This window comes from Prinia subflava, chromosome Z, assembly GCF_021018805.1.
Source record: "Prinia subflava isolate CZ2003 ecotype Zambia chromosome Z, Cam_Psub_1.2, whole genome shotgun sequence".
NCBI classification, from domain to species: Eukaryota; Metazoa; Chordata; class Aves; order Passeriformes; family Cisticolidae; genus Prinia; species Prinia subflava.
In genome coordinates this window covers 39,099,031-39,124,593 of record NC_086283.1, presented here as the reverse complement: position 1 = coordinate 39,124,593, position 25,563 = coordinate 39,099,031, and the positions used below count along the sequence as shown (strand labels likewise).

General features: G+C 41.3%; 1 protein-coding gene across 1 annotated transcript; it reads right to left on the bottom strand.

The window, feature by feature from the left end:
• Positions 1-10,045: 10,045 nt before the first annotated feature.
• Positions 10,046-25,196, bottom strand: RGMB (repulsive guidance molecule BMP co-receptor b). Its single transcript, XM_063423126.1, has 3 exons — positions 24,835-25,196; positions 21,960-22,471; positions 10,046-13,729 (listed from the first exon to the last, which is right to left on the bottom strand). Exons 1-3 carry the CDS (start codon positions 24,932-24,934, stop codon positions 13,061-13,063), a joined length of 1,281 nt encoding a protein of 426 aa, XP_063279196.1. The 5' UTR covers positions 24,935-25,196; the 3' UTR covers positions 10,046-13,060.
• Between the last annotated feature and the right edge of the window lie 367 nt (positions 25,197-25,563).

Here is a 25,563-nt window from a genome sequence, read left to right as displayed (position 1 = left end):
CATGTGACACTGATCACATGAGAGAAAATAGAAAGCTTTTATTACTGCAGTACTCTTAGACCTCCTGTGTTTTATTTGCAACAGAGCTAGTATTTGCTGAAGTAACTGAAGCATTTGGAAAGTAATCCCACTCATCACTTAAAATTAGCTACTGGATTTGGGTTTCCCTAATTCTAGCATTGATAAGTGGCTACCTGTATTGTATAGATCAAATGACACTTTGACATCCTTTTTAATCACTGAGGAGCACAGCAAACTTCAAAGCTCTGATTTGTGCAAGCATACTAGATCATCATTCTTTTCCAGCCTTGGAACTTGAAATGTAGTCAATGACTGAGCAACACATAAAACTACCATGGTACCAAGTATCCACAATAAAGTTATAGATCCACAGCTTTAAATGCCCTTTAGTCTTTTTGCCTGGAACTTACTGTTCCATCTCTTTTTGATACTGCTTGCAAAGAAATTGTTAATACGAGAGACAGCTTTCTAGTTTAAATTTCAACTGAATTTCACTTGGGAGAATTGGTGATATTCTTCCTGTAATGAAATCTGCAGGTGAATTCTCTCTCCAGAATACAATAAGCATGAGGTCACTTTTGAAATATCCAGAGTACAAAATTGTAATTCTACCTCACAGAACTCTATCAAAGCTATAAAATCTGGAAGGGTAAGGTCTAACTCAGTTTTTTTCTTGTCATGAAAGTAAATAGGACTGGAGAATTACTTTCCAAGATTCTAAGTGTTCAATAAGTCATGTCAAATTCCAAATAAATAAATCTGAAGAGTTAGGTTGAGGTTATTCATTAACTATAATGCTCGAGGGAAACATGCACAGGAGAGATACCCCATGAGCTTTCATGAAAAAGGAAAAGCACACAAGGCACAACACTCTCTAGTTTGGTGTTTTAAATCTGTATTCTTTCTTTCAAACTCCTCTGCTGGTGACTGGAGAGTGGTGAGCTACCACAACAGATCATCTTGCAGCATGTTCTGGACAAGTTTTTAAAATACAGCTTCCATCTGATGTGTTACCTTTGACAGTGCAGCCTTCCTCATTTTGTTTTAAATAAACAAATACATTGTAAGAGGAACGGACTTTATCTTTGGGATAAATGGATATCTTTGGGATGACCATTGGACCCCCAATTGCTTTCCTTATGGTTGTTCTAAACATCAAAGCAGATGGAATCAAATGCATATTAAGCTCACTAATGGTGGCTGGGTAAAGTGATCCTACCACACTTATCACAGGGATTTTGAAGGTTGTAAAGCCGTAGGGAGGAACAGGTTTTCTGACCACCTATTTTTAAGCTGCCCCTGAGAAAATTTTGCAAGTAAAACACGTTTTCCATGATTATCAGTGGAAATGGCAACATCAGAACAGAACTCGAACCCTTTTAATTTGGACCCTCTGGTCCAAATGCAATGGAACAGCTTTGGGATGTAACCATAAATGGAAATCCCATTTAGGAGCTTGGAAATGCAAATATTGTATTTGCAAATATTGCTCTTACAGTGGGGAAACTATTGTTGGAATACCATTAGTCCCAGGAAACAAGCTATATTTTGACCCACCAGTTGTTGAAGAAAGGTGGGAAGGCCCCTTCACCAGCGGAATGTGGGCCTTGAAAAGACCCATTATTGGATTTGTGGCCAACGTGATTTTCCAAAGTTACCTCCAAAGGGTTAAGGATTTGTTATATATCCTATATTAGACTATATATCCTATATTAGACTGTTGGGGTTTTTTTGCCACCACAAGCTCAGGGAAATCAGTTAGGAATCAAAGCATACGATGATTTAACTAGAGAAAAGCAGAAAATTTGCATATCCCTGGCTGGAGGGAGTGCTCAAAAGTGGGGAAAAGATGAGTGGCCACCAGAACAGATCATACAGCACTACGGACCAGCCACTTGGAATCCTAATGTACTAATATCAGGTGCCAGAGAACCCATTTATAATTGGAATTAGATAATTCAGTCACAAGCTGTCTTTGAAATAATAACCAACCAGGCAGTTACAGCTCTTGACCTTTTGGCTGACCAATTCAGTCTTGGATGAGGAAAGCCGTATTTAAACATGAGATGGTGTTATGTTATCTATTGGCAGAAGAAGGGGGAGTTTGTGGAAAGATAAATGACTTAAACTGCTGTTTGCAAATGGATGACAACAGAAAAGTGGTAAAACATAGCAAAGGAAATAAGACAATTAGCTCATGTACCAGCCCAAACGTGGAAAAGATGGTAATGGGGCATGTTTTCATGGTTACCTGGTGGACTGTGGGTTAAACAAATGCCATTTTTCCTTTTATGTGCTACAGCAACTCTAGTCTTTTTATAATGTATGATACCCTGCTTAGTGCAACTCATTCAGCATGTGATCAATGGGATGCAGGTGATAGCCATGCCTACTTATCCAGAAATGGCTGAAGGACAGAAAATTATGTCACCATGAAAAATTGCAAAAAGAAAGAAGACCCAGGAAGAAAAGATTAAATCAATGACAATTAATATTTGCAAAGACAATTATTGAGAAAATAAAAGAGGAGGAATTGATAAGATTAATGTGTCTTTACAAACTGACCATGTGAATTTGCTTTTAGACAGGGCCAAGGACTTACAGATAGGGAAGTAACAGAGGAAAGAAACTATCAGTTCTAGAAAATGTTACTAATTGACATAGACTGCTGCTCAGCCAAGACTCTGTTAAATTCCTGAACTTAGAGAAAAATAACAGACTTGTAACAGAATTATGAATAGTGTTTTGTTATAAAAGAAAAAACTGGGGTGCTTATTAGAGGGGGGCATAGAGTAGGCGATTCTGGGCATCTGTACCTTCCAAGTACCTCAGCCAGTGCGGAAAGAAAGAGGGTGATGTGGCTGGGAACTTAGGATAATAAGAGGGCTGCTTTCCCCAACTATTTTAGAGACTCCAAGGGAAATGCCCCATGGCCTCTCCCTTTATTTGAATAAAGTTACAGGGCTCCTATGTCTCCTCCTTGCACATAAATCTCTGGCATTGCAAATTGTTCTGCAGTTTCCTCTTTAAGACTATATGGCTGTGAAAGGTTAATGCCTTTATGGTTAAAAGAAATGTACTTAAAAATGCCTGCACGACTAGTATAATGTAAAAAAGAATTGATTTCTATAAACTTGCTAGCAATTGTCAGTAATGTCAAAGAACACAGCACCCTGAAATATTTTAATATGGTTGACTTCTTTTCTCAGAGCACTGTTAATGTTCAACTACTTATTGTTAAATATATAATAATTAACCATAATTTGTATTAATTTTCAGCTTTGTGAATAGTAAAATTCTTGTGCTTCCTACAGTCTGTGTATTTCTTTCAAACTTAATTCAAACGTAAAATATGTATGCTAGTTGAATTTTGAGCTCCAGAATGTAGCAACCTTCTTGCAATGAATCCCAAAACTAAAACTTAGAGAACTAGATGGTTGGTACAATTAGCTTTAGGTCTTTCCAGACTCTGAAGTGAGCCTTGTTTAGTTTTCCCACTGAAGGAACAATCAGATTCTAAAATAATGACTACAGCACAAATATAAAGGTATAATCATTACTATTTCTGATGTACTTTATTGACTGAAATTATTATTTCAGGTAAAGTTTACACCATCAGAAAGAAGGACAAGAACAGAAGAACAAAGCATCACACAATCTAAGAAAAGACCCTTGGAACTGAAGTTGCAGCTGGTAGATAAAAGAAAGTGAAGCTTTCATCATGTGTTTGGCTAACACCATGATAGAATTGCTGAACTCTTAGGGGGCATGAACAAGGGCAAAGCACACAAAGAGCAAAGGAGAGTATTTCCAGCAATCCACTGATCTTAATTATAGCCCAGAGCGGTCTTGTGAGTCTTGTTAACCTGTGCCTGACCTTGTGTAATCATTTCTCCTGACAGCAACGAGGATGTGTCAGCTTGTCTGTGTCTGCCTGAACTACTGCTGCACTTGAGGGCACAGGCAGAGTCTGTGCACAAATAGAGGCATGGGAAATGAAGGGGGCAAAGACTGCAGCATTCCACCCCACCTGCAGATCTGTACCTAAAAAAGAGATTTACTACCCCAGCAGAAGATGAAGGGCTGGGATATCCCCCCATCTGGCAGCCCAAGTCCCCCCAAGAGCAGCTGGGGGGGGTGGCAGGTGACAGTGGAGTGAGCCCTGTGGAGGGGCTAAGGTCCCTCCTACCACCCTGCCTGGCCTGGGTCAGGATAAAGGAGATGTGCTGCTCCACAGGGGTACCGTGGGCAGGCTGATAGGGCCGCCCAAGTTCTCGGCCAACTCGAGAACCAGCCGTACAGTCAGATGTTCCAATTCGTTAAAGTGAGGAGAGGTGGGGTTTGCTTTGATCCACAACTCAGCAAAGGAGTTAGGTTCTAGACATACCCGAAAGTGTGAATAAAACACAAGCAAGGTTAGATGTTTGGATCCAAAGTGATCACTCACATTTTTCACGAAGGAAGAAGGAGAGAAAGGAAATAGAAAAATAGGGAATTTCCAGTAATTACGAAAACCACAGGAAAAGGGTTACCAGAGGTCCAGCACTGGATAGAGTGCATGGAGAAGATTTCCAGGCATGATGGGTCTTTCCCTGGAGAAGTTCCTCCAAGAGCTGGCCAGCAATCCAGCAAGGGATCCAAGCCAGGCAGGCAGACCAGCAGGGGTGGGGAGGGGAGGGATGATCAGTTTTGTAGGAGCTGCCAGGACAGTGAAGGACAGCAAAGACTCCAGCATTTTGTCGAGTTTTCAGACATGGGGGCAGGTTGGCCACATCCATAATGACTTTATTTTCTCCCTTGAAACTGACTGGTTCATTGGTGTCCAGGAGAAGTTTGCCTGATATTTTAAAGTTTACTTGCTCTGCTGATGTATCAACTACAAGCTCCTTTCATGACTTGAAATAGGATGCCTCATTTTCTAACATAAAGCAATTTCTAAAGTTTTTATTAGAGGCAGTTCAACACCTCAACTTTCAAACCTCAGTCTTCTAAGAGGCGACGGAGAAAAATTCCTTACTTTTTACTCATTCCCTACACCAGGGGAGACCTGGAGCAGAGCAAGAATGAATTAGTGTGTGACTCTGGAAGGGAAGACCAGGAGTGCCAGGGCCCAGTGGTGCCACTTGCCAGTGAAAGGAGGAGCTTGAGGAGCAGGTAGATAGTACAGGTCAACAACCACTGTTGCAGCTGGTCTTGATTAAAGCTTCAGCTTTTATGACCCCAGGGCTGTTTTGAAGATCAAGGACGGGTGGTGGGTCCAGCATGACTGAGTATGACAAAACAGCTTTTCATGTCTAGGCTGGGCAGGATGGTGAGAAGAGTTTTCAACTAGACACAGCAAGCAGGGAGATGATGATCCACCATGTGAGAGATAAAATAATGTGTTGCTTCAGCCATAAGAGTGTATACTTATGTCATTTAGGCAAAAATATAGCAAGCATGAGCCTAGGCTGCTTGAGTGTGGGGGTGGGGAAGAAAGGGAGATTTAATCTTGTTACTTAGAGAGGCAGAACCAGAGGGGAAGGGAGGTTTCAGTTTGAGCACTGTGGGCAGCCAGAAAGAATGTGAGTTCCTGAGTAAACCCAGCCAACGGGGAAAAGGGACAGGGATGGCAGCGGTTGAGGGAGGGTATAAAGGTTTGTGCATTTTAGAGAGAGGTGTGCCTCCTCAGTGAGATGCACCTGACTCAGGTGACTTGTTTATATCAATAAATAAGTGTTGCTTTGATGACTTTGTCCTCTTTCAACTTTGTCCTCTTTCAGCAAGAGCATTTCTCACAAGCATCAAGAGAGGAAGTGACCTCTGGCTGACATGGACAGGAGAAACCTTGTGCCAGCAAAACAGGGCACAAGAGGGCCCAGCCCACACAAACAAGGATGTGCATGGAGGCCCTTGTGCACTATGGTGGAAGTTATCACACCTTTTACACAACATCATCATAACTGGGTGCCTCTCTACATGCATGGAACGTGCAGCCACTACAGACTTCACCTGACTGCCACAGCTTTTCAAATACAAAGGATGAGGATCTTGAGATGCAACTCACTAGGTCCCAGGATTTGTGGATATTCAAAATTAAAGCTCATCTGCAAAAACTGAAGTTTGTTAGTTTGCAGGGATAACAGCCCTTTGCAAGGCTATTCTTGACATAACTCCAGAAATGGGTTTATCCATGCATAGAAGGTTATGTTGTGGATTTTTTCTGTCTAGGTAGAAAATCAGTATGAGAAGAAAAGTGAGAACACAAGGCTCTGTTGTCTTCATAGGTGAATTTTTTTCTTTATTTGCATGCTACAATTACATTTGTGGGTGCAGAGTGGGAAGGCACTGCTGGATGCCTAGAGATGAAATGGTAACTTCAGCTTGGCTGCCCCTTGGTAGCCTATGACAATTAGTGTAAGGAAATGCAAGCACTGTTTTGTCCCTTTGTAGAAAAATGCAGCTAACAGCGAGTGCTGAGTTTGAAATGAAGGTTTGGAAGTCACATGCAGGGGAAAGAGCTTGTCTGAGATTCAAGGATGCAGTGCTTCAGCCAAAGGTAATGTCAAATAATCCTTATATTCAAAGTTCCATGTAAAGGTGAAATAAAAGAATGGAGGAACTGTATTCCCCCTTTTAGGAGCAGGATATTGAATGCTGACTCTATGCATAAGCAAAAAGGGTGAAAAGGCAAGATTCCTAATTGTCGTAGTTTCTAAATCACTGAATACTCTGGCACATAAGAAAATTGTATCTGGAAATTAGAAATCAAAAAGATTCTCTATGTACATAGTGGTCCATGTACATATGTAATAAAAAACCCCACTGAGGGGAAATCAGTGGAAAAAACTGGCTTAAATTATTACATCGGGGAGCTTCATTCATGATTGTCAATAGAATAGAACAGAACAGAACATGATATAATAAAATACTGTTGTCCACAATTACACTGCAGTTAGCAGCCCTTGGTTTAAGGCCTCCACCAGAGGCCAATATATTGCCATTTAATTAACTACTGGCACTTTAACTAGCCAGTAAAAATATCCTCTGAGCAAAGCTGAAACTGGGAGGGGTTTTTATCATTAGACTAGCGAATTGCTTTTAGATTGCAGGGTTCTGGTTGCTATTTTTTTACCCACAGAGATATTCTATAGAATATTTATTTTAAAGGTTTGCATTATAATTACCAGACAACTGACCTTTTCTTAATATTGAAGGAGCTGGTAAGATTTTCACTTTTAAAGTGAACCTCCTTATTTCATCCTCCCTCTTATCCTGCTTTTGGTTCACATCTCTAATTGAATGAAACAGATCCTGGTAGAACTAAATGGGAAGAAATGTTCAGGAGATCATGTAATGCACTCCAGCTACTGACAGTTGTTTGCTCTGTTCAACTAGTGTAGAAAGAACTCAGAGCAAAATCCTCTCAAATGTGCAGAACTAGAGATTTCCCTACACACTCTGCACTCAGCAATGTAGGAGCAACATCCTAACACATTTTTGAAAAGAGCTCTATTTGGCTTTAATAATTGTGAAATTCGGATTTTTATCTGAGTCTAAACCCTGAAGTAGAAAGTGTTTCCGCTTTTAAGGGTCTTCTATTTCTGCCCATGAAACAGCAACATCAGGATTGTCAGATTTTATGATCAGAGTAAAACAGTATAAAACAGTGCATCCAGAAAAAGTCAACAAGTAATCCGTTGTCTTAAAAGAGTTAGCTGATGGTCTGCTGAGAGAAAAGAAAGAAACTCTTAGCACCTTCTGTCAACAGGCAGATCAGCTTGTGGAAAGCTCTCAAGGACTCAAACACAGAGGGTAATCTCTGCAGGATTTCATAATTTTTGGCCAAGAAGCCTTGACTAGTTACTGAGAAAGGGCAGAAGACTGTAATTGCCATAGACACATGCACACCTGACATGATTTTTTACCTACTATTCTTATTCTAGAGGGATATATGTGCTTTCCCAATGGGGCTATTTATTGATCTCTTAATCATAAATTTCATCTCATTTGCAAGAAGGCGAGACTTTGACTTTTTTACATGCACATTAAAAAAAATCATTCTGAAATGGTAGCATTCCAAAGAATCCCAAACAGTACTGCGCAAGGCACAACTTCATGATTAGCATCTTTTTATGGGATTTATAATTACTAAAGCATTATAATTTTTTTTCCCCCAAAAGCCTGTTCTGGTAACAATTCTCTCCCATGGCCGACTATCAACTTACCTTTTACAGAGAATTAGTTCATGGTGTTTTAAGCAAGCTAGGAAGCGATGACTGGCAGCGCCTGAAGGAGCAAGAACTAGATGAAGGCAAGTCATGCCAAACCTCTGGCTGGCACTACGAAGATGAGAAGAGACTAGAGAGGGCATCACACATGGTGATATACGTGACTTTTAAACTTGACCAGCCCACAGGGGTTTGCCACCACTGAGATGTCTCTACAGCCAGACAGTGTTACAGAAAGTTATTCCTCGACATACCCCACCTGTAGAAAGTGGGAGCGGTTTCAGTTCCAATACACTCTTTGAAGGCAAGTCTCAACACTTCCAAGGACAGCATTTTTCCTGAGAAAGGGCAGCAACTTGCTCTTTTATCACTGCCAGATAAAAATGGTAAGCCCACAGGAAAACTATTGTAGTCACCTAAGTAGGCAAGAAACCTTAGTTTACACATCTCCTTCACAGTTTGGAGTGGGGATTCAAACAACCACCCGTCTCTTACTTTCTAGTCAAATACATTAATAATATGCCTGCAGGTATGTAAGGGTTTTGCCAACCTCAGCTGTTGAAACTGTTCTGCTTTCTGTAAAACACTTGTATGGTAATGGCAGCAAGGACACACATCCAAGAGGAGCCTAAAAGATAAAATACTCTAAATCAGAAAATGCAGCCCCTGTTCCTCTGCACACTTGTTACATCATTCACTGGAAAATGTAAACAGTCGGGCATTTAAAGACCAAAATTAAGATTGGAAGCACTAAGCACTAAGACCTTACTCGATCTCTCTCCTCTTTACCCTCTGACTTCAGGATCTCTTTTCTGCCCTTCACCTGACCCACACAGAGTGCTTTGGGAGAAGGGGCCAGTACAGCAAGGATGGGGTGGCCTTGTTGCCTTCTTCAGTTCTACTTTCAAGAGAATCAGACGTTGAAGGTTTCAGACTCCTGCCAAGACCTAGGTCTGGTGTGAGACTCTCTCAGGCCAAGGTGTCTCCATCAGCCAGGACTGGAAGATACGGGAGCTGCGCAGGAAGTGCTGGATCAGGTGGCTTGTCTCTAGCGAACATATGTTGACCCTGGGTATGAACCTAGGCTGGACTTTAAAATGTACCCATCAGGGCTGGACTAGTTTCACCTGACTTCAGCTACTTAAAATAGCTGTTTCCTCCTCTCCATGGCAACAGCAATAGGCATTTCCAGAAGATAATTCAATCCAATCCAAAATGTTGCCACTCACTTCAACAACTACAGGGGCAGCTTACAGGTTTAGTTTGCTGAATTTAGGTGAAACACCTCTCAGGCGTTGAAGTATGCCTCCAGGCTCTTTTGAGGCACCTAAGACCTCTGGACCTGAGTCTGGCTAAAGCTATCCCCCTGTAACATCACAAAATGGTGTTTACTCGATAATGGCTCCCAGCTGTTACCCTCACAAGATGTGAAAGATTAAGGCAGAAGAGGAATTTCAACCTGCCTCTTCCAAACTCCAGCAAAATGCTCTAAATAACTCCACCATCACCTGCCAAACATGAGTGAGCAAGTACCTTCCCCAAAGTTCCTGCAAGTAAACCAGGCAGATGACCAATACATAACTTTGGCTGGGGTGCAGGTACAACCCTCAAGACTGCTTTCATTTTTCTCTGCTCAACAGTGAAATGCAGATTATTTAAGAGGGCTTACTGGACTCAAAAAAGAATTAGAGATCCTACAGAAACATCTGGATTCAAGCTGAGAAGGCTTTACTATGTGTCTCAGTTTCGGATCTAGATACTTCACACACAAACTAGACATACAAAACTTTCGTACATCTAGCCCTCAGCACATGCTAGATCAATGACGTATATATTTTGTGTATATAAAGGAGTATTCTTCTATTGTTACAGTGTACACAGAAGTGGAAATTAAGCTTTAAAACTTGTGTAAAATAATTCCTACAAATAATTTATTGACACATTCCATATGACATACTCTTTTATATCTAGTTAATGAATTCTGAATATATCCCTGCACAGAGACTGTAATCAATCTTACTGTTCACAGTTAATTTACTAATAGCAGCTTTTAATTTCAACAAAGTTTAGTTACAAACATAAAGAATTCTGAATCAGATCAGATGTAATTGTTTCACATCAGCATCACAAATTTACCAGTATACTTGTTCTAGACTGTGGCTATGTTGCTCTCAATAACAAGGTTTATAATGAGAACTATAAAATCTAATGGACAACACTGATCCCCACAATCCCTGTTAGTTTTGAATACAATTGAAGACAAGCAACAGCACAATACAGAGAAAGCTTATCTTGTAAAAAATACAAAATATCTGCTAAAAAAAATGAATCGTTATTAAGTCCTGTTTGGGCATTGTATAGTAACAGTCTTCAACAGCTGGAACGGGCAAAGACAGAAAAGAATTTATATCAGTCAATACACAGACAGGCAATAAATAACCAAAGCATGAAAATTTCAGTGTAGAAGACCATAGCTGTACTTACACAAAAAAAACGAATGCAAGATTTTATACTGTGCTGTATGTCTCTTCTCTTCTGAGAAGAAAGCCATGAGGCTTTTTTCAAAACATGTCCACTAATGAAACTCTCATTAGGCAGTACAAAACTTGCAGAATTGCTTGTTTCACTTTGGAGTGTACATAAATAAACAGACACTTGCACAGCCTCAAAACTTGTAAAACAAATGCATGGTAATCATAATCCTAAAGCAGGAAAATGTAAATAATTACTGATCTAGTTTCTGGCAGTACAGCAGCAGTCTGAAAAGAAATGCAATACTGAAGGTCTGTAACTTGACCTTAAGAACAAAAGGTTGTACTCTCTGGTTGTGAACCACTTAACAGATGCTCTACACAGATTTTTCTTCCAGATAGGTTTTCCAGGAAGAAAAATGGATTTTTTGATTTGACAGGCAAATGAGCCTACTATTTCTTTTTATAATATCCTTGTTTAGGAGCCTTCTCTGCATACAAAATAAAGGACTAGGCATACAGTCTTGGCCAGTCCTGCAACATGGTCACTAAGGAAGTTGTCAGACTCTACAACTACAGAGATCTATCATCATCTGTTGTTGCAAGCTCTGTTAGCATACATTAGGAGTGCTCTAGAAGATACTTATAAACCCTTTTGAGTAAGCCACTAATATCCAAGGGTAGCTTAAGACAAAGGCCAGTAAAAGGATAGTATCAGTAGTGGCTGACTGGCTGCTGCATTAAAATACGGATGATCACATTACACAGCCTTCTGCAGAGCTTGTGGTGTTCGACTGACACCTGGGAGTAAGGGCCCACAGGTACAACAGCTGCCTTCTGTGTACAGCCAACATTTACATATTTATAGCTCCGTTTGCTTCTACAGCAATTTCCACAACTCCTTTCATTGATACATCTTCCAGATAAGATTATTTCTCACACACCTCAACTCCTAGCAGTAATACAAGCTTAGTGAAGCAACATTCGAAGTTGTGATTATGTTTATTAGGTCTGTATTTCTTCATATGTATCTGACATAACTTCTTTTAAGTTTTGGCACTTTCAATTTACCTTCACACTGTGTGATTAGCCGTGCAGCTGAAATACTCAATATATACTTAGCAGATCATCTTGTACCCCAAGTTCTGTAATCTTGTGGACTCTTCTGTATCATTTATTCAAATTTCAGCACCGCTTCTTTAGTTTTACAGAAAATAATTTTCTGTTCCAGGATTCTTCTGGTCTGAGAGTTTTCCAGTAACTTGAAAAGAGGATTTTTATAACACCTCTCAGGAGGGATGCAGCAGTAACACAGATCCCTGTGTTAAAGTTCTGGTAAGTATCTCTGCAAACACTACAAAGAAAGTGTACAACTGGGATCCTGAGGGAATGGTTCCTCGTATTAGTTTCCAACACACTGTCTTTTCAATAAACTGGCCTGGTTTGAAACTGCTGGTCGTAAATTTACACATCTTGTTTAGCAAAGGGAAATTAACATCTGCAAGAAGTACAACTACATTCAGCACATTCCTATCCAATATCCTATCCATCCTATTTGGCTAGGAAACAAACTGAGAATTTATTGATAGATTACCTGCACGGTGTGTGGTCTACATCCCCAATTTCTGTGCACCCCACCAGGGGTCACTTATACCACCTTCCTGACATTCCGCAGCAAGGGGGGCAGCAACTATTCTATTATAATAACTTAAAATATTTACACACTGCACATCCAGTCTTTTACACACATACAAATACTTACTGGTATACTGATGAACCACATCTAAAAAACATTTCCAAAGCCTGATACTCTGTGGGGTTTCCAAGCATAAAAAAAAATAAATCTGTAGCCTTCTATAATACAGACAACGGAAGGGCCTGTTGACAAAAAAAAAAAAAAAGTTCCTCTAAGTTTAAGCCCTCTCCAGAGACCATTCACTAGCTTCAAAATACACATTTGACATTAACTAAAGGTCTCTTGGGAAAACCCAAAATTAATTCAGTTTAAAAAAATGTGTTAAACCAAGTAGTACTTAGAGAAGAGAGAGCACTGAGTGTTTCATGTGTAATACACAGTTACTCAGATACACACCTGTATATTTAATATGTAAAAAATAAAGTGCTTTTTATCAGGCCCCAATGCAGGGACATTATAAAACTTTTCAACAACTGTAAAACAAATAGATACATAGAATACTGAATCAAACATACATGGAAGCAGTTAACATCCAATCTGGTGGACGCCCCAAGACAAAACATTCCTTCATATACATGGTATATACATATATATTCATCTTTACTCAATATATTATGACAATATATATTTCAAAATTTTGTTACAGTCTAAAAAAAAATATCCTACAAATATGCAACAAAGATCAAGCACAGAAATCCAAGACTGACAAAGAATTTGCTATCCCTGCCCACACTAGCACCTCCACTCCTGGGAAAGATATGCCAGTGCTCTTTGCTGGGGTGCAGTGCCTCCACATCCTGCAAGGCACTGTGAGCAGCAGCTGTGAAATTGGCATCCCCAGTGGTGAGGAGATCAAACACACATGAGTAAAAATAGATGTCCTTCACAAGCATCTTCTCATGGCATTTGGTGCTGGCGGTTTCCAGTGTGTACCCTGACAGGGGATGAGCTGGAGCATCCCAAGGGAGCAGCTTTCCCATCACAGGCAATGGCAAGTGGCCGCTCTGATCAATACGTTCACTGGCAGGGCAGCCGTTCACGCACAGCTGCAGATCCTGGCTCTCCTCGTAGGCCATGACCAACTCCTGGGGCATGCGGATGGCCAGGGTCAGGTAGTGCCCCAGCTGGCGGATGTACACCGTGGTCCCGATGTGCCTAGCATGCATCTCAACGTATTTGCCACTGACTTTCTCCACAATGTGCAAGCTCCTGGTGTTCCCATCTCCTCCACTTGTTGTACCGTCAACAAAAGCTGCAGGCAAGTCATCAGTCATTGCTTGATATACTTTCTGATCTGTACAGTCTTGATATGATTTGAAAATAATAGTTATCTGTGGGGGAGGGGGGAAAAAAAAAGCAAAGTTAGTGGAAAGAAATAATCACAATCCCTTATCCACTTTTTAACTGAATATATCTGGAACTACTGCCCACTACCTTAAAACCTCAAAGTTGTTCACAACTCATACCTAAGGAAGGAAAACAGTCTGTAAACATGCTTAAAGCAGTATTTTACCAGAGAGCAAACGTTAAATTTGTTCTTGTGTTGGTCTGGAAGCAAGACTACTAGCCTGGAAGTCAGAAAGGAAAACGCTTTTTATTTTATTAGCATCACAACTACCTCCTGCCTCACCGTTTCTTAACACTTTGGAATGCATTCTGCAATGACACAGAATTTAAGTCCTAAGTAATTCCCACAATGCTGGCAACTATGGCAAAACCAGATTGAGATCATGCAAAATCAGGGAAAGGGATCATCAGGACTGAGAAGAACAAGTAGTCATATAACAGCTTTGGGATCCTGGAGACATTAGTCCAAGGAGCTGGGAGATGTGACACTTCGAGTCCACTGTGCTAGAAAATGGGCCCACAGAGAAACAAGGCAAGACTGAAAGATACCCAAAGATGTGCCTTCGAAGAATGAGTGACTTTCAACATCAAATTCACTACCATAAAGCAGTAATTTTTTTTAATATTAGAACTAGCCTTTTAAAACTTTCTACTTATTTGAGTAAGTAACAACAAAAGAAAAAGCAGGTCCTCCAGTCTTACTTGAAGGGAATAACCAGGCTATTTGGCAGACCAATTTTGGAATGTCTAGTGGCTTTTCCAAAAACAAAAATTAGAATGAGAATTCACATATAAATACTACAAACAGATATTCTACTTCCGTTAAGAGGAAGAATGACTAGAGGGAAATGACTTCTTGAAAAGTTTAAAATACATTTTTCACCAAGAATAGATGTTTCAATAATTATTTTCATCATTGATTGATTATACCAAATTAGTTACAGACTACCATTTAAGTAGTCCGCTAAGAGACTCAGATTAGTTCAAAATGTAACAGAAGGGATTTTGTAAACTAAGGTTAAATTTAAAATCTGTTCCACAGCAACCTCAGATTTTAGTTTCAGTTAACCAACACACTTCGGCACAACAACTTTTATTTCTGCCTCTCTGTTTTAAAGTAAGACCAAGAGGTTAAATCAAGAGCCAATTATAAACAATTTGAATAAAACCTCTGCCCTCATTAGCCTCACCTGTCCGTACCACCTCTGTAAGACACAAGTCTTCCCACCTCTCTCCTCCCACTGCAACAATTTCTTCTTTGGAATATGCAGACATACCCTAAACAATATTACATTTATTTTCTATATTTGGTTCATCTCAGGTGGTCGATGCTTTGTCAGTGCTTGTCTCACAACACAGAAAATACAATTTTGACTTCATATGTTCTCACTAGTGCTGATTGGATTTTTCCAATGCTTTTTCCTTGCATTAATCAGTTATACAGCATGAGATGTATCAGCTGTATAGCTTGAGACCATCTGTAGCCAAGTAATTTGGTAAAGTGATGTCTGTGAACCACAGCTGAGCTGGAATGCTTATGCCCAAAATCCAGAAAATGTAAAAATGTCTTGTTGCTTTAAAGATCACCTCACCTAAAAAATGCACCTAAGCTTTGTGCTTACTAAAGTAAGCTCAGCAACGTACAGAAGAGAAACTTGGGGTCTCTCCAGTGGTTAGTATTTCTGCATACAATCCAGGCCATAATGCAGTAAAAGGCCTTTTATTTTGTGTAACACAGTTTGGCTGAAACAGACTTCTATCTCAGCGTGCTCAGACAAAGAAGCATTGCTACTTCCTTGAGCACAATTGTGTTCTGTGAGGAAAGAATGATTTAAACACTGATGCCTTAAGTTTTAGCTTACATATTTTTCAGATTCTGTGCTGCCTAGGTGTGTAGCTCTGAGCCTTGTATCAAGTGTTGGTCAGCTCTCTTCACAGGGTAGGTAAACAAAACAATTCTTTTCCAGCCTGAGACCAAGGACAACCATTACAAGTTTCAGGCCCAAAAAAGCATAAACAACAGAGGGTTGAGGATGGAACAAGAGCATGGAACTTCACAACCTGAAGCTGTAATTGGACAATTAACCCAAATATGCAAATGGACCAAAACTTATAGAAGTGTGAAACCTTGTGACCAGTCATCCATTTTGTGACCATTTTGGGTCCATCTTGGGTGCAGCCCTGGCTGGGCTCTGGTACTGCCCAAGGTGTTTCCTCTACGGCTTTTAATAAACACCAACTTTATTCTCTTAGCTCTGTCCTGTCTCTGTTCCAGGTCAGCCTTCCCAAGGCATCAACACCTACAGAAGTAAAGTTCTAAGACTCCTTAGCACTTGAACAGGCCTGGAGCCAAAAAGAAGTCTCATTGTTTTAATGAGACACTGAATTGGATGCTTGATAAAACATTTAAGCAAGGCATCTGGCAAAATTTATCAGGACGCAGCTACTGAATTGCTCTCTCCAGACCTCCCTCATTTACAAGAATGAAATGCACACAGTTTCAGAACACAGAGAAAGAACAAAAGCTTTCACTCTAATTTAAGACTAGCAGTAACACTGGATGCTGAATGAGAGCTGAAAGACTGCTAGATGGATAAAGGCCTCCCTGTGTGCTGCAAGAACATTCCAAACAGAGAACCAACAGAGACCATTAAGATTTTCCAAGGACATAATTGTATTTGAACATTGCAGCTCAAGACACTGATTTTGAATACTCTGTTATCTGTCGTGTGACATCTATCTAATCCATAGGCCAGATGAGTAAAACCAGAATGCTTGGGTTTTGCCTTATCACACACTCCTGTCTCAATACCATGCCCTGATACTGGCAGGTACTCCAGAACCTATTGCAAAGGGAGATGAAGCAAAATTTCATTGCAGAGCTTTCTCTCTTTAAATTCTCAAGGTAACAAAAAGCATTAAAAAGTGAAAATGAGTTTGTTATTTCTAACAAACTCAACACATGTTATATATGCTAAAGTACCTACAGCACTTCCCATACTCTGTCTGGGTCCCAAGAACACCTTCACAAAGCTGCTTATGCAGTATTGTTTACAGACTAGAGATTGGCTGCCCTTTCTAAACATAGGACAGAAAAATCCAAATGCCAAAATCTTCACATAAAGAAAGATTTTTACAACTATCAGTTTATCAGCCTTGTTCTTGGGGCATATACAGAGCTCTTCTGAAATGAGGCACCCTGAAAGATGAAAATAAAAGTTTCCAGAGGCTTATCTGAGGATACAAAAAACTAGTAGCGGCTATAGTAAGATATCTAAACCAAAACAAACCCCACACATACAATTTGCACATTTCACTTGGGACTTAATCCTCCCACTCCTACTGAAGCCAGTACTGATGAGTACACTGATCACAAAACTTTCTCAAATTCCACTGTGCATGCAAAACCTTCCAAAGATGGTGTTACTGAGCTGTAAAACTACTGTTTCTAGGGAAGACACGAATGTATTTGTAGAAGATGCCTGGCTTGTGTGCCTTAAACAAAAACAACACTTTCAACTATTCAGTTCTTGTACTTGTCTTCCCTAGTGCCACAATGCAATTAGAATGATGAAGGTATCATTCATACCTTCATCATAACATGTTGTTATTTCACTATGCATTTCACAGAATTCTGGAATTGTTTGGGTAGAAAAAGACCTCTAACACCATTAACTTCAACCATTATTGTAACACTGCCAAGCTTGGGGAGGAGTGAGCGAAACAGTGCCCAGTGGAAAAGGACTCAGGGATGCTAAACATGAGCCAAAGTGGGCCTAGGGCGCCAAGAAGACCAAGGACATCCTAGCTTGGGCCAGACAAAGTGCAGCCAGGTGTCACACTGCTGAGGTGACACCTCAAATCCTGTGTTCAGTTTTGGGCCTCTCACAACCAGAAGGACACTGAGGTGCTGGAGTGAGTCCAGAGGAGGCAAATAGAGCTGGGAGAAGTCTGAAGCACAAGCCAGATGAAGAGAGGCTGCAGGAGCTGTGGGTGCCCAGTGTGGAGAAAAGGAAGTTCACGGGAAACCTCACCACCCTCTGAAAGGAAGTTCTAACCAGGTGGGAGTCAGTCTCTCCTCTCAAATAGCAAGTGATAGGATGAGAAGAAATGGCCTTAAGCTACACTGTGAAGATTTAGATTGAGTATCAAGAGAAAATTTCTTCACTGAAAGAGTTGTCAAGCACTGGAGCAGGCTTCCCGGCCTCATTCCCAAAAATGTTTTAAAGGCACCTAGACATGGCACTTATGGGTCACATTCAGAGATCACATTCATGTTCACATTCAGTTTGCGACTGAACTCAATGATCTTAAAGGTCTTTTCCAACCTAAAATATTCCATTGCAACGTCCAACAAAACTGCTACTTCTGCGTAATAAAACAACATTATCTCTATCTTAAGCAAAATGTCCATAAAGATGAAAAGAATAATGACATGTGACAAGTTACCTGATTCTTCTACTTCTTAAAACATTTAGAACATTTATCTTCCAATTACCTTTTAGTTACTTTTCTATTACGCTGTGCTCACTCTGCAATGAATTCCTGTAAAAATTGAAACCATGCTACAAAAGAGACATGTAAAGTGTTTTGGCTCTGGGTAAAAGAATATTTATCTCCCAAATTTCTTTACCCTGCTGACAGTACCAATTCTGAGGTTGCAAGGTTTATACCAAATAAATCACTACAGTAAAATGCTTTGTATTTTTTTTCCTTCTCTGTGTCCTTAAATTCACTCTCTCACCCTGAAGGTACTATAAAACACCTGGACAGGAAAACCTGCATTTCCAACTAATGCAAACAAGAAGAGATCTCCAAAGAAGAGCTTTACATTGGCTAGCCCAAGCATCTCTGCCTTATTTGCTACTCAGGGACAATTACCCTGGTGATATCCAGAACACCTGTCACAGGAAGAAAAGGCTATAAAGACTTTGTACCCCTCCAGATAAAGTACACAACAAATAAAATTTTTAAAACCCCAAAGCTCTATTTAATGCACTATACAATACCCTTCCTACCTGCTCCTTGTAACAGACATTTATTCTCAAGGAATTGTAAAACCACTTCCAAGACAGGGAAGCTCCTTAAGTTTATCTAGAGCTTGCAGAAATCAAACATAAATAATGCCAGTGACCTACTCAAAACTCACACACACACAAAGAAAGTCTGTCAGAAAGAAAAAGAAAGATCTTAAACTCTATTTCCAAGTTACTTGCTGATAATCTTCCTTTTCCATCTGAAAGGCCCTAGGATCCTATGCCAAGAGGCACAAGCACATCAGGCAAGCTCAAAAAACTGGAATTTCAAAGTTTCTTGTGGACCACAGAGCATAAAATAGCTTTGTTCACAGTGAAAAACAGATGTTACTATGAGGAACACAAATGTGCAAAACACCTACAAAGAAATTCAAGAGCATTTTTGTGACTAAGTACACAACTCTCACGATGTGCTCTTCCAATTAAAGAATTCAAGGGAATTTTTTCCTGCTTTTCATACTTTTATACTAGATATGCAGTGAGGGGTAGGGGAGAAACAACATGCATTTATTCCTCCCATTCGTACTCAAAGTGTCCTCCTGGCAGTCTCTTGTCTTTTAGAACTTACGGGATATTCCTCAGACTGCTGGGGTTCCCACGGTCTCTTAGGTTTTGGAGAGAGAAGAAAACTTCACATGTAAGGTTGGCTTCATTACCAACTCTGCCCAAGACTGGTACAGCAGAAAGCTAGGATAAAAGTGAAAAGTACTAACGTCCCACAAGGGCAAGTGAGGGTTTGCACCTTTCAAAAGGACAATTAACAGATTAACCACTCTGCTTCTATGGCTTCTTGAACCACTTCCCCTAAAAATGCACTCAGGAGAAACCAAATCTTCTACGCTTATTGTCCTTCCTTTCATCAGGCCTGCTTTAGAGAGGTTAGTATTTGCTTTGGTTCCTGTACAATTTAAGTTCAGCATATACCTTTGTTTTTATTTTCCATTAAACATCTATTTCAAACACACGCAATGAAAAAACAGCCAGCTAACAAAAAAGGAACAGTTTGAAAACTTTTCTTACAATGAAGGTAGAAGACCTGTTGGCATGCTCTCAGCTAGGGATTACAGATAAATGTCACTGAAGTATAGCTCTTCAAAAGTCATTTAAGCTACCCTGTGACCAAAAATCAGTTAAGTACATCCAGCAGCAGACAGTCAACCATAGTCAAAATGGAATACTTGCAGAGGAAAATGTTACAGGAACGAAATCAGCAGCGGTAGTGTAGTTTCTCTTTCTCATTCATAGTAGCCTGCTCCTACCAGAAATAACGGAGTCAAGGGCATGCATTAGAGATATTAAAACTTATCTTCTAATAAGAAGATCACTTGTACATTCAAACAACCTTCCTTTATTACAATAGGTGTGCTAAATTCTGTTATCAGCCAAAAAATATTTCAAAGACTGTGCAACATGTAAGATATATCAGCATTAGAAATACTTCTAGTATTGTAAACCATAGATTTTGTTTTAATTGCTTCTGCACACTTAGCTGTACTTGGGCAATGACAGAGACTACTAGAAGAAAAGAAAAAACCATTTTACCCATGTCAAAGAAAACAACAAAAAACCCCACTCTTGAGAATAAAGACAGAAGAGACACCTTTTAAAACCATACTTTCCCTCAGTATGTACATACATTTACTATTGGTGTACTCCTCTTTATTTCTTTGAAAAGACATATACCAGCATAATGTGTTACCACAGTCCATCATTTTCAGAATGTGGCTAAACCTAAGATTACCTGTCTACTACAACCACACCCTAGCCATCCACACAATTTGTACATAGGAGTCTCAACCTTTTTCCTCTATTACTATCAGGAACAAAGAAAATTCTGCAAAAGTTTAGCAAAACTGAGGATAAAAGCTTACTGCAGATTACGAAATGTAGTTTTTTCTTCCACTTATTTAAGAGTCTTTAGAAAAAGCCACTGGAGGAGATTGAAGGGGACGTGAGTCTCTTTTGCAAAGCTTACTCATGTTAGCCTCACTCCCTTATTTTATACACCTTCAGAGCTCATTCACAATGAAGACTGCTTTTGAAACTGGCACAAGTTAAGAAAATGTAATTCGGAGCTCCAGTCCAATCTTTGTTCACTTACACAAGCATTGCCATTGGTCAATACTTCAGAATCCAGCACAAATTTAATAGTAAAATTGACTTTCCTTTATTGATACTACTGCTCAGCCAACTCCACAGAAGATGTGTAGGCTCCACCCTATTGTGACAGAGCTTCTGACTCTAGTAATTAAAGAAACTACTTCCAGGCTTGGTAACACAGAGAAAATTCTTTGGTAAATGTCTTGAATCTGTGTACATACAGCCTGATGTAGATTGATAATACAAGAGCTACACTACCACGTTTTTTAAAAAAGCCCTTTCACTTCAAAAGAGGTATGTGACAATATCAGCTTTAAATGCATGCTTAACTAATTGATGGACACGTCACTCCCCACATTCAGCAGGAAGAGACAACGACTTTTCTACAGTTGAAGAAATGGCATCAGTTACCAAATACTAGTGGAGGTGTTCCTACTCTAGCTCCTCAAGTATCTGACAAGAGTGCAATCTTAAGTCTTGCCTGTCTCAACAAGGGTTTAATATTCTTGCTATAACTTTAATGCCACTGCTTGTTTAGTAAAGCCAAGGTACTAAGTCCTTGCCTCAAGCATTTAGCTTGCTACTTTCTCTCAGCTCTTGCTTCTGCTCTGAACCATCAGTGTTTTGGTAACTAGTTTTTTGTGCCACTCTCAGTATTATTTGTTCTCTACTCTTGTAGCTGTGAAGTTTAGAAAATTAATAAAAAAGTAGGCACATACATTCCCACCATCCTGAAGTTTCCTTCCAACCCAAAGCATATGATTTTTTTAATTAGTGCAGAGGCAGTCACAGACATACAATAATCAATAACTGTTTTAAAGGGTTACATCAGTATCCTTACAGGCTTGTGTGGTGATAAGCACAGGTTTTCTTGTCATGAGCAGGAGCAGAGGGAAGAAGAGAACCTGTTTTGTTTGATACTCATTAAAGAAGATGCTAAGTTCTGCTTTTTTATACTACTGTATAGAAAATTCTCAACCTGCTACACTTCTTCACTGTTAAGGGCCAAATGACTTACTTAACTGTCTTGGTCTTTTACTGCTCCACGCATGCACAGTGCACAAAGAAACACGTGTACCTTTTTGGTGGCAGTAGCGCTGGATCCTGGGACCACAGGCACATTGGTCACTTGCACTGATAAGTAGTTATTGTCTATGAGGGGCCAAGCGCCTTCCACTTTGCATGTCTGGAAGTGATCCTTAAAAGTCCTCAGATGAGGATCCCCAAACAAACCACAGAACAGGTAAGTAGGAGGAGGAGTCTTCTCTCCCCCCGGATGTTCTCTTGCTTCTGTGTGGCCACTGTAATTGCAAGGATCATGGGTCACTTCAGGGTTGGTGGAGGACGTGGGTCCATCTTTGGTACAGTTTCTCTGGGTCATGAGATCACTGATCCCAAGCACTGCAGAATGGTAGACTAGGTTTCCACGGCACACTTTGGAATTGCGATAGGTACACACAGAGTATGCCCGCAGGGCCTTGCAAAACTCCAAATCAAAGTCCTCAAGAGCCGTGTTTAGATGTGAAGTGAGGGATACAAAATCAGTGGTGCACTTCTGGATTCCGCAAGATGTGTGCAGCTGACAGTCACCTAAGCACGAAATAGACAGCAGAAAGACATAAAGCAAACCTCTTAGGTGGCAACTCCTCTCCACTCCCCCAAGCACCGTAGAAAATAACTTGAAAGAAACTTGAAGTGCTCACCTGTTAGGGAAACATTGCATTAAAAATAAAAAACGAGGTTCAAAGAAAGATAGAAAGATAGCAATGGAGAATATCTTAGAGGCTGACAGGACTCATGATGTCTTCTTAATACCTTACCTCATATTATCTAGATGAAAATTAAGAGCGCTAAGTCCTGTCAAGTATAAGCCAAACATTTCTTTCTAGATACCAAGGCGATGATGCAATTCTGTGAACCACTTAGTCAATAAGGAAGTCTTCATTTAGTCTTTTAGAGTTTTACACAAGTTACTGAATTTTTATATAGAATTCTGCCCCTCAGAAGAATGTGATAAAGGCAACCAAGTAATGTCGTTTAGGCACTGTTTAGATGTTAGACATGCTTAAATGTCTGAAAATGTTTAGACAAAAACTAGATTGAATAAAGCAAAAATCAAGTTCTCTTCTAGAATCCAGGGTGGGGGAGGATGGTAGGTAAGCAGACAAGCAGTTTGCTTTATTTCCCTGGCACTGCCATAACTAAAGCTTCACTGCTCGGTTTTTTGGAATTAATGCACAAAAACCCCCCAGTTGTCTGAAGTTTCCAGCTAATCCACCTGTACATGGCAGTAGCTGTACCTCTCAGAGCATAACTCAGCAAGCAGGGAGAGACAAACCCTCTCCCCGCAAAGCCTGAAGTACTTATCAGATGTATACAACTGCTATACAGTTCAGTTTACATGAGCAAACCAGTCAGACTTCACCTGATGACCTGATTTCCATTAAAAAGCACAGTTAACATCCTTGCAAGCAAACTGGAGTTTTACAGTTGTCTCCTCCATAGCTGACACAGGTATTACTTGAAATCCTTCCAGACTCTCACAGCAGTTAACTCTCACGGCTTTCTGAAGAACTTACTAGGAGCAGAAACTAAATGAACAAGACACGCTAAGGGAAACAGAGCCACATTTTTCACACACAGGTTAAAACTAGAAGGATCGCTATCTTGGAGAGATAGTATTTCCTGCCATCCAAACAGGAAATGGACCTTCATAAAGAATATGTCACAACTTCATGCAACAGCTGTCCAAGCCTGCAAAACTTCTATTAAAATTGATCTATGGGAACATTTATCTGTAATTTCTCACTCTCATAAAGTGGGTTTTAGAACACCACAAAAATACCAGAAAGACACACAGAAGAATTAAAAAATAAAAGGGAAAACATAATATATCTACGAGAAACTCCTGAGCTGTCAGAAGCGGAAAACAGGCTGAACAACAACATTTTTCATTTTAAAATAACTGTTCTCTGCAATGCATCCAGTGATGAGAGGATATCAGCAATCTCTTTGCCTGTCCCTTAGCTGATCTTCCTGAGTCAGTACTCACGTGACTTACTCTGAATATCCAAACGATGAATTTATAAAGGCAGTATGTTTTGCCAGTGACGCGTAGCTAACATAAATCTCCAGTCAAAATCCCAAGATAACACAAAGTAGAATGAGGAACTCTCTTCAACTACAGCTAAGCATGACCATGACTCGTGTAAGTAAGCTGAAAATTTCTTTGTGCAAGCCATACACACCTATGTAAAATACAGAAAAAAACGCCTAACAACAATCAACTTCTGTTTTCAGATACACAAAAGAGACCCATGTCAAGCAAAATGACATAGGGAAGTCTGTGTTTAGAGGCAGACTTTCAACGCATCAAAACTTTTATCTCCCTTCAATTGTAGTCGTAATATTATTTTAATCACAAATAAATCAGGCTAGCTGAGCAGGTCTGTCGAGTTATCAAACAGTCGAATAAGTCACAAAATCACAGAATTTTTAGGACTGGAATGGGGATCATCCAGCCCAATGCCCCTGCCAAAGCATGATCACTTGAAGCAGTTGACACAGGAAGGTGTCCAGGTAGGGTTTGAATGTCTCGAGAGGGAAACTCCATGACCTCCCTGGCAGCCTTTGTATTAAGGGTACTCTGCCACCCTTAATACAAAGAAGTTATTCCTCACGTCGAGGTGAAACTTCTTGTGTTTCACTTTATAGCTATTGTTCCTCCTCCTGTCACTGGGCACTAATGAAAGAGTCTGGCACCATCCTCTCGGACGGAGGTATTTATACGCATTAACGAGATCCCCTCTCAGCCTTCTCCCCTCTGGACTACGCAGGCCCAGCTCGCGAATCCTTCCCCACGAAAGGCTCCAAGTAAAAAGGACCCGCCAGCTCCTCGCCTCTGCGGGCACCCGGCTGCGCCCCCGTCCCTCCCTGCCCCACACTCCCGGTACCTGCGCCCAGCAGCAGCAGCCGGAGGGCGGCGAGCAGCAGCCGGAGGGCGGCGGGCGGCGGCTCAGCCCTGGGGGCGCGGGCAGGCGCAGCGCTCCCCATGCCTGGCCATGCAGGTCCCCGGGCCGGCGGCAGGACGGCGCCGCGGCATGAGGCGGCGGAGGCGCGGGCGGGTGGGCGGCCGACGTTCTCCACGGTACTGCCCCCTCCACTTCCTTCTCCTTCTCCTTCTCCTGCTTCTTGGCACTTCCCGCGCCTCCTCCTGCTCCAGCGGCGCGGCCGCAGCCACGGCAGCGGGACGTGACGCGCCGCGCACAAAAGGACGGACCCCCGCTGGGGCGGCGGCCGCTGCGCCCGCGCTGCAGCACCCCGCCCCTCCGCGGCGCCGCCTCCTATTGGCTACGTGAGCTGTCCGTCACGGCTGGCCCCGGCGCCCCCTGGCGGCAACGAGCAGCCCGCGGCGGGCGCCGCCGCTGCGTCAGTCAGGGCGGAGTGCGCCCAGAGCGCGAGCCGCGCCCTCAGGCGGGAGCGGCGCCGGCACGGGGCGGGGAACAGCGCCGGGACAGCGAAGGAAACCCCCGGGATAGGGTGGGGAAGGCCGCTGGGGAGGGGAAGACCGTCGGGAGAGGAGGAGAGGAGGGAGGCCTCGTCGGGATAGGTCAGGAGCACCGCTGGGACAAGAAAGGAGGCACCTCCAGGACAGGGCAGGGACACCCAGGGATGGGACGGTG

Bases quoted from the DNA above. Each gene is read 5' to 3' on its own strand.
- RGMB (XM_063423126.1), bottom strand. From the start codon at position 24,934: ATGGGGAGCGCTGCGCCTGCCCGCGCCCCCAGGGCTGAGCCGCCGCCC. The intron at 22,472-24,834 runs GTACCGGGAGTG...TTTCGTGCTTAG, and splicing joins GCTGCTGCTGCTGGGCGCAG to GTGACTGTCAGCTGCACACA. The intron at 13,730-21,959 runs GTACACGTGTTT...CCTCCCCCACAG, and splicing joins GCGCTACTGCCACCAAAAAG to ATAACTATTATTTTCAAATC.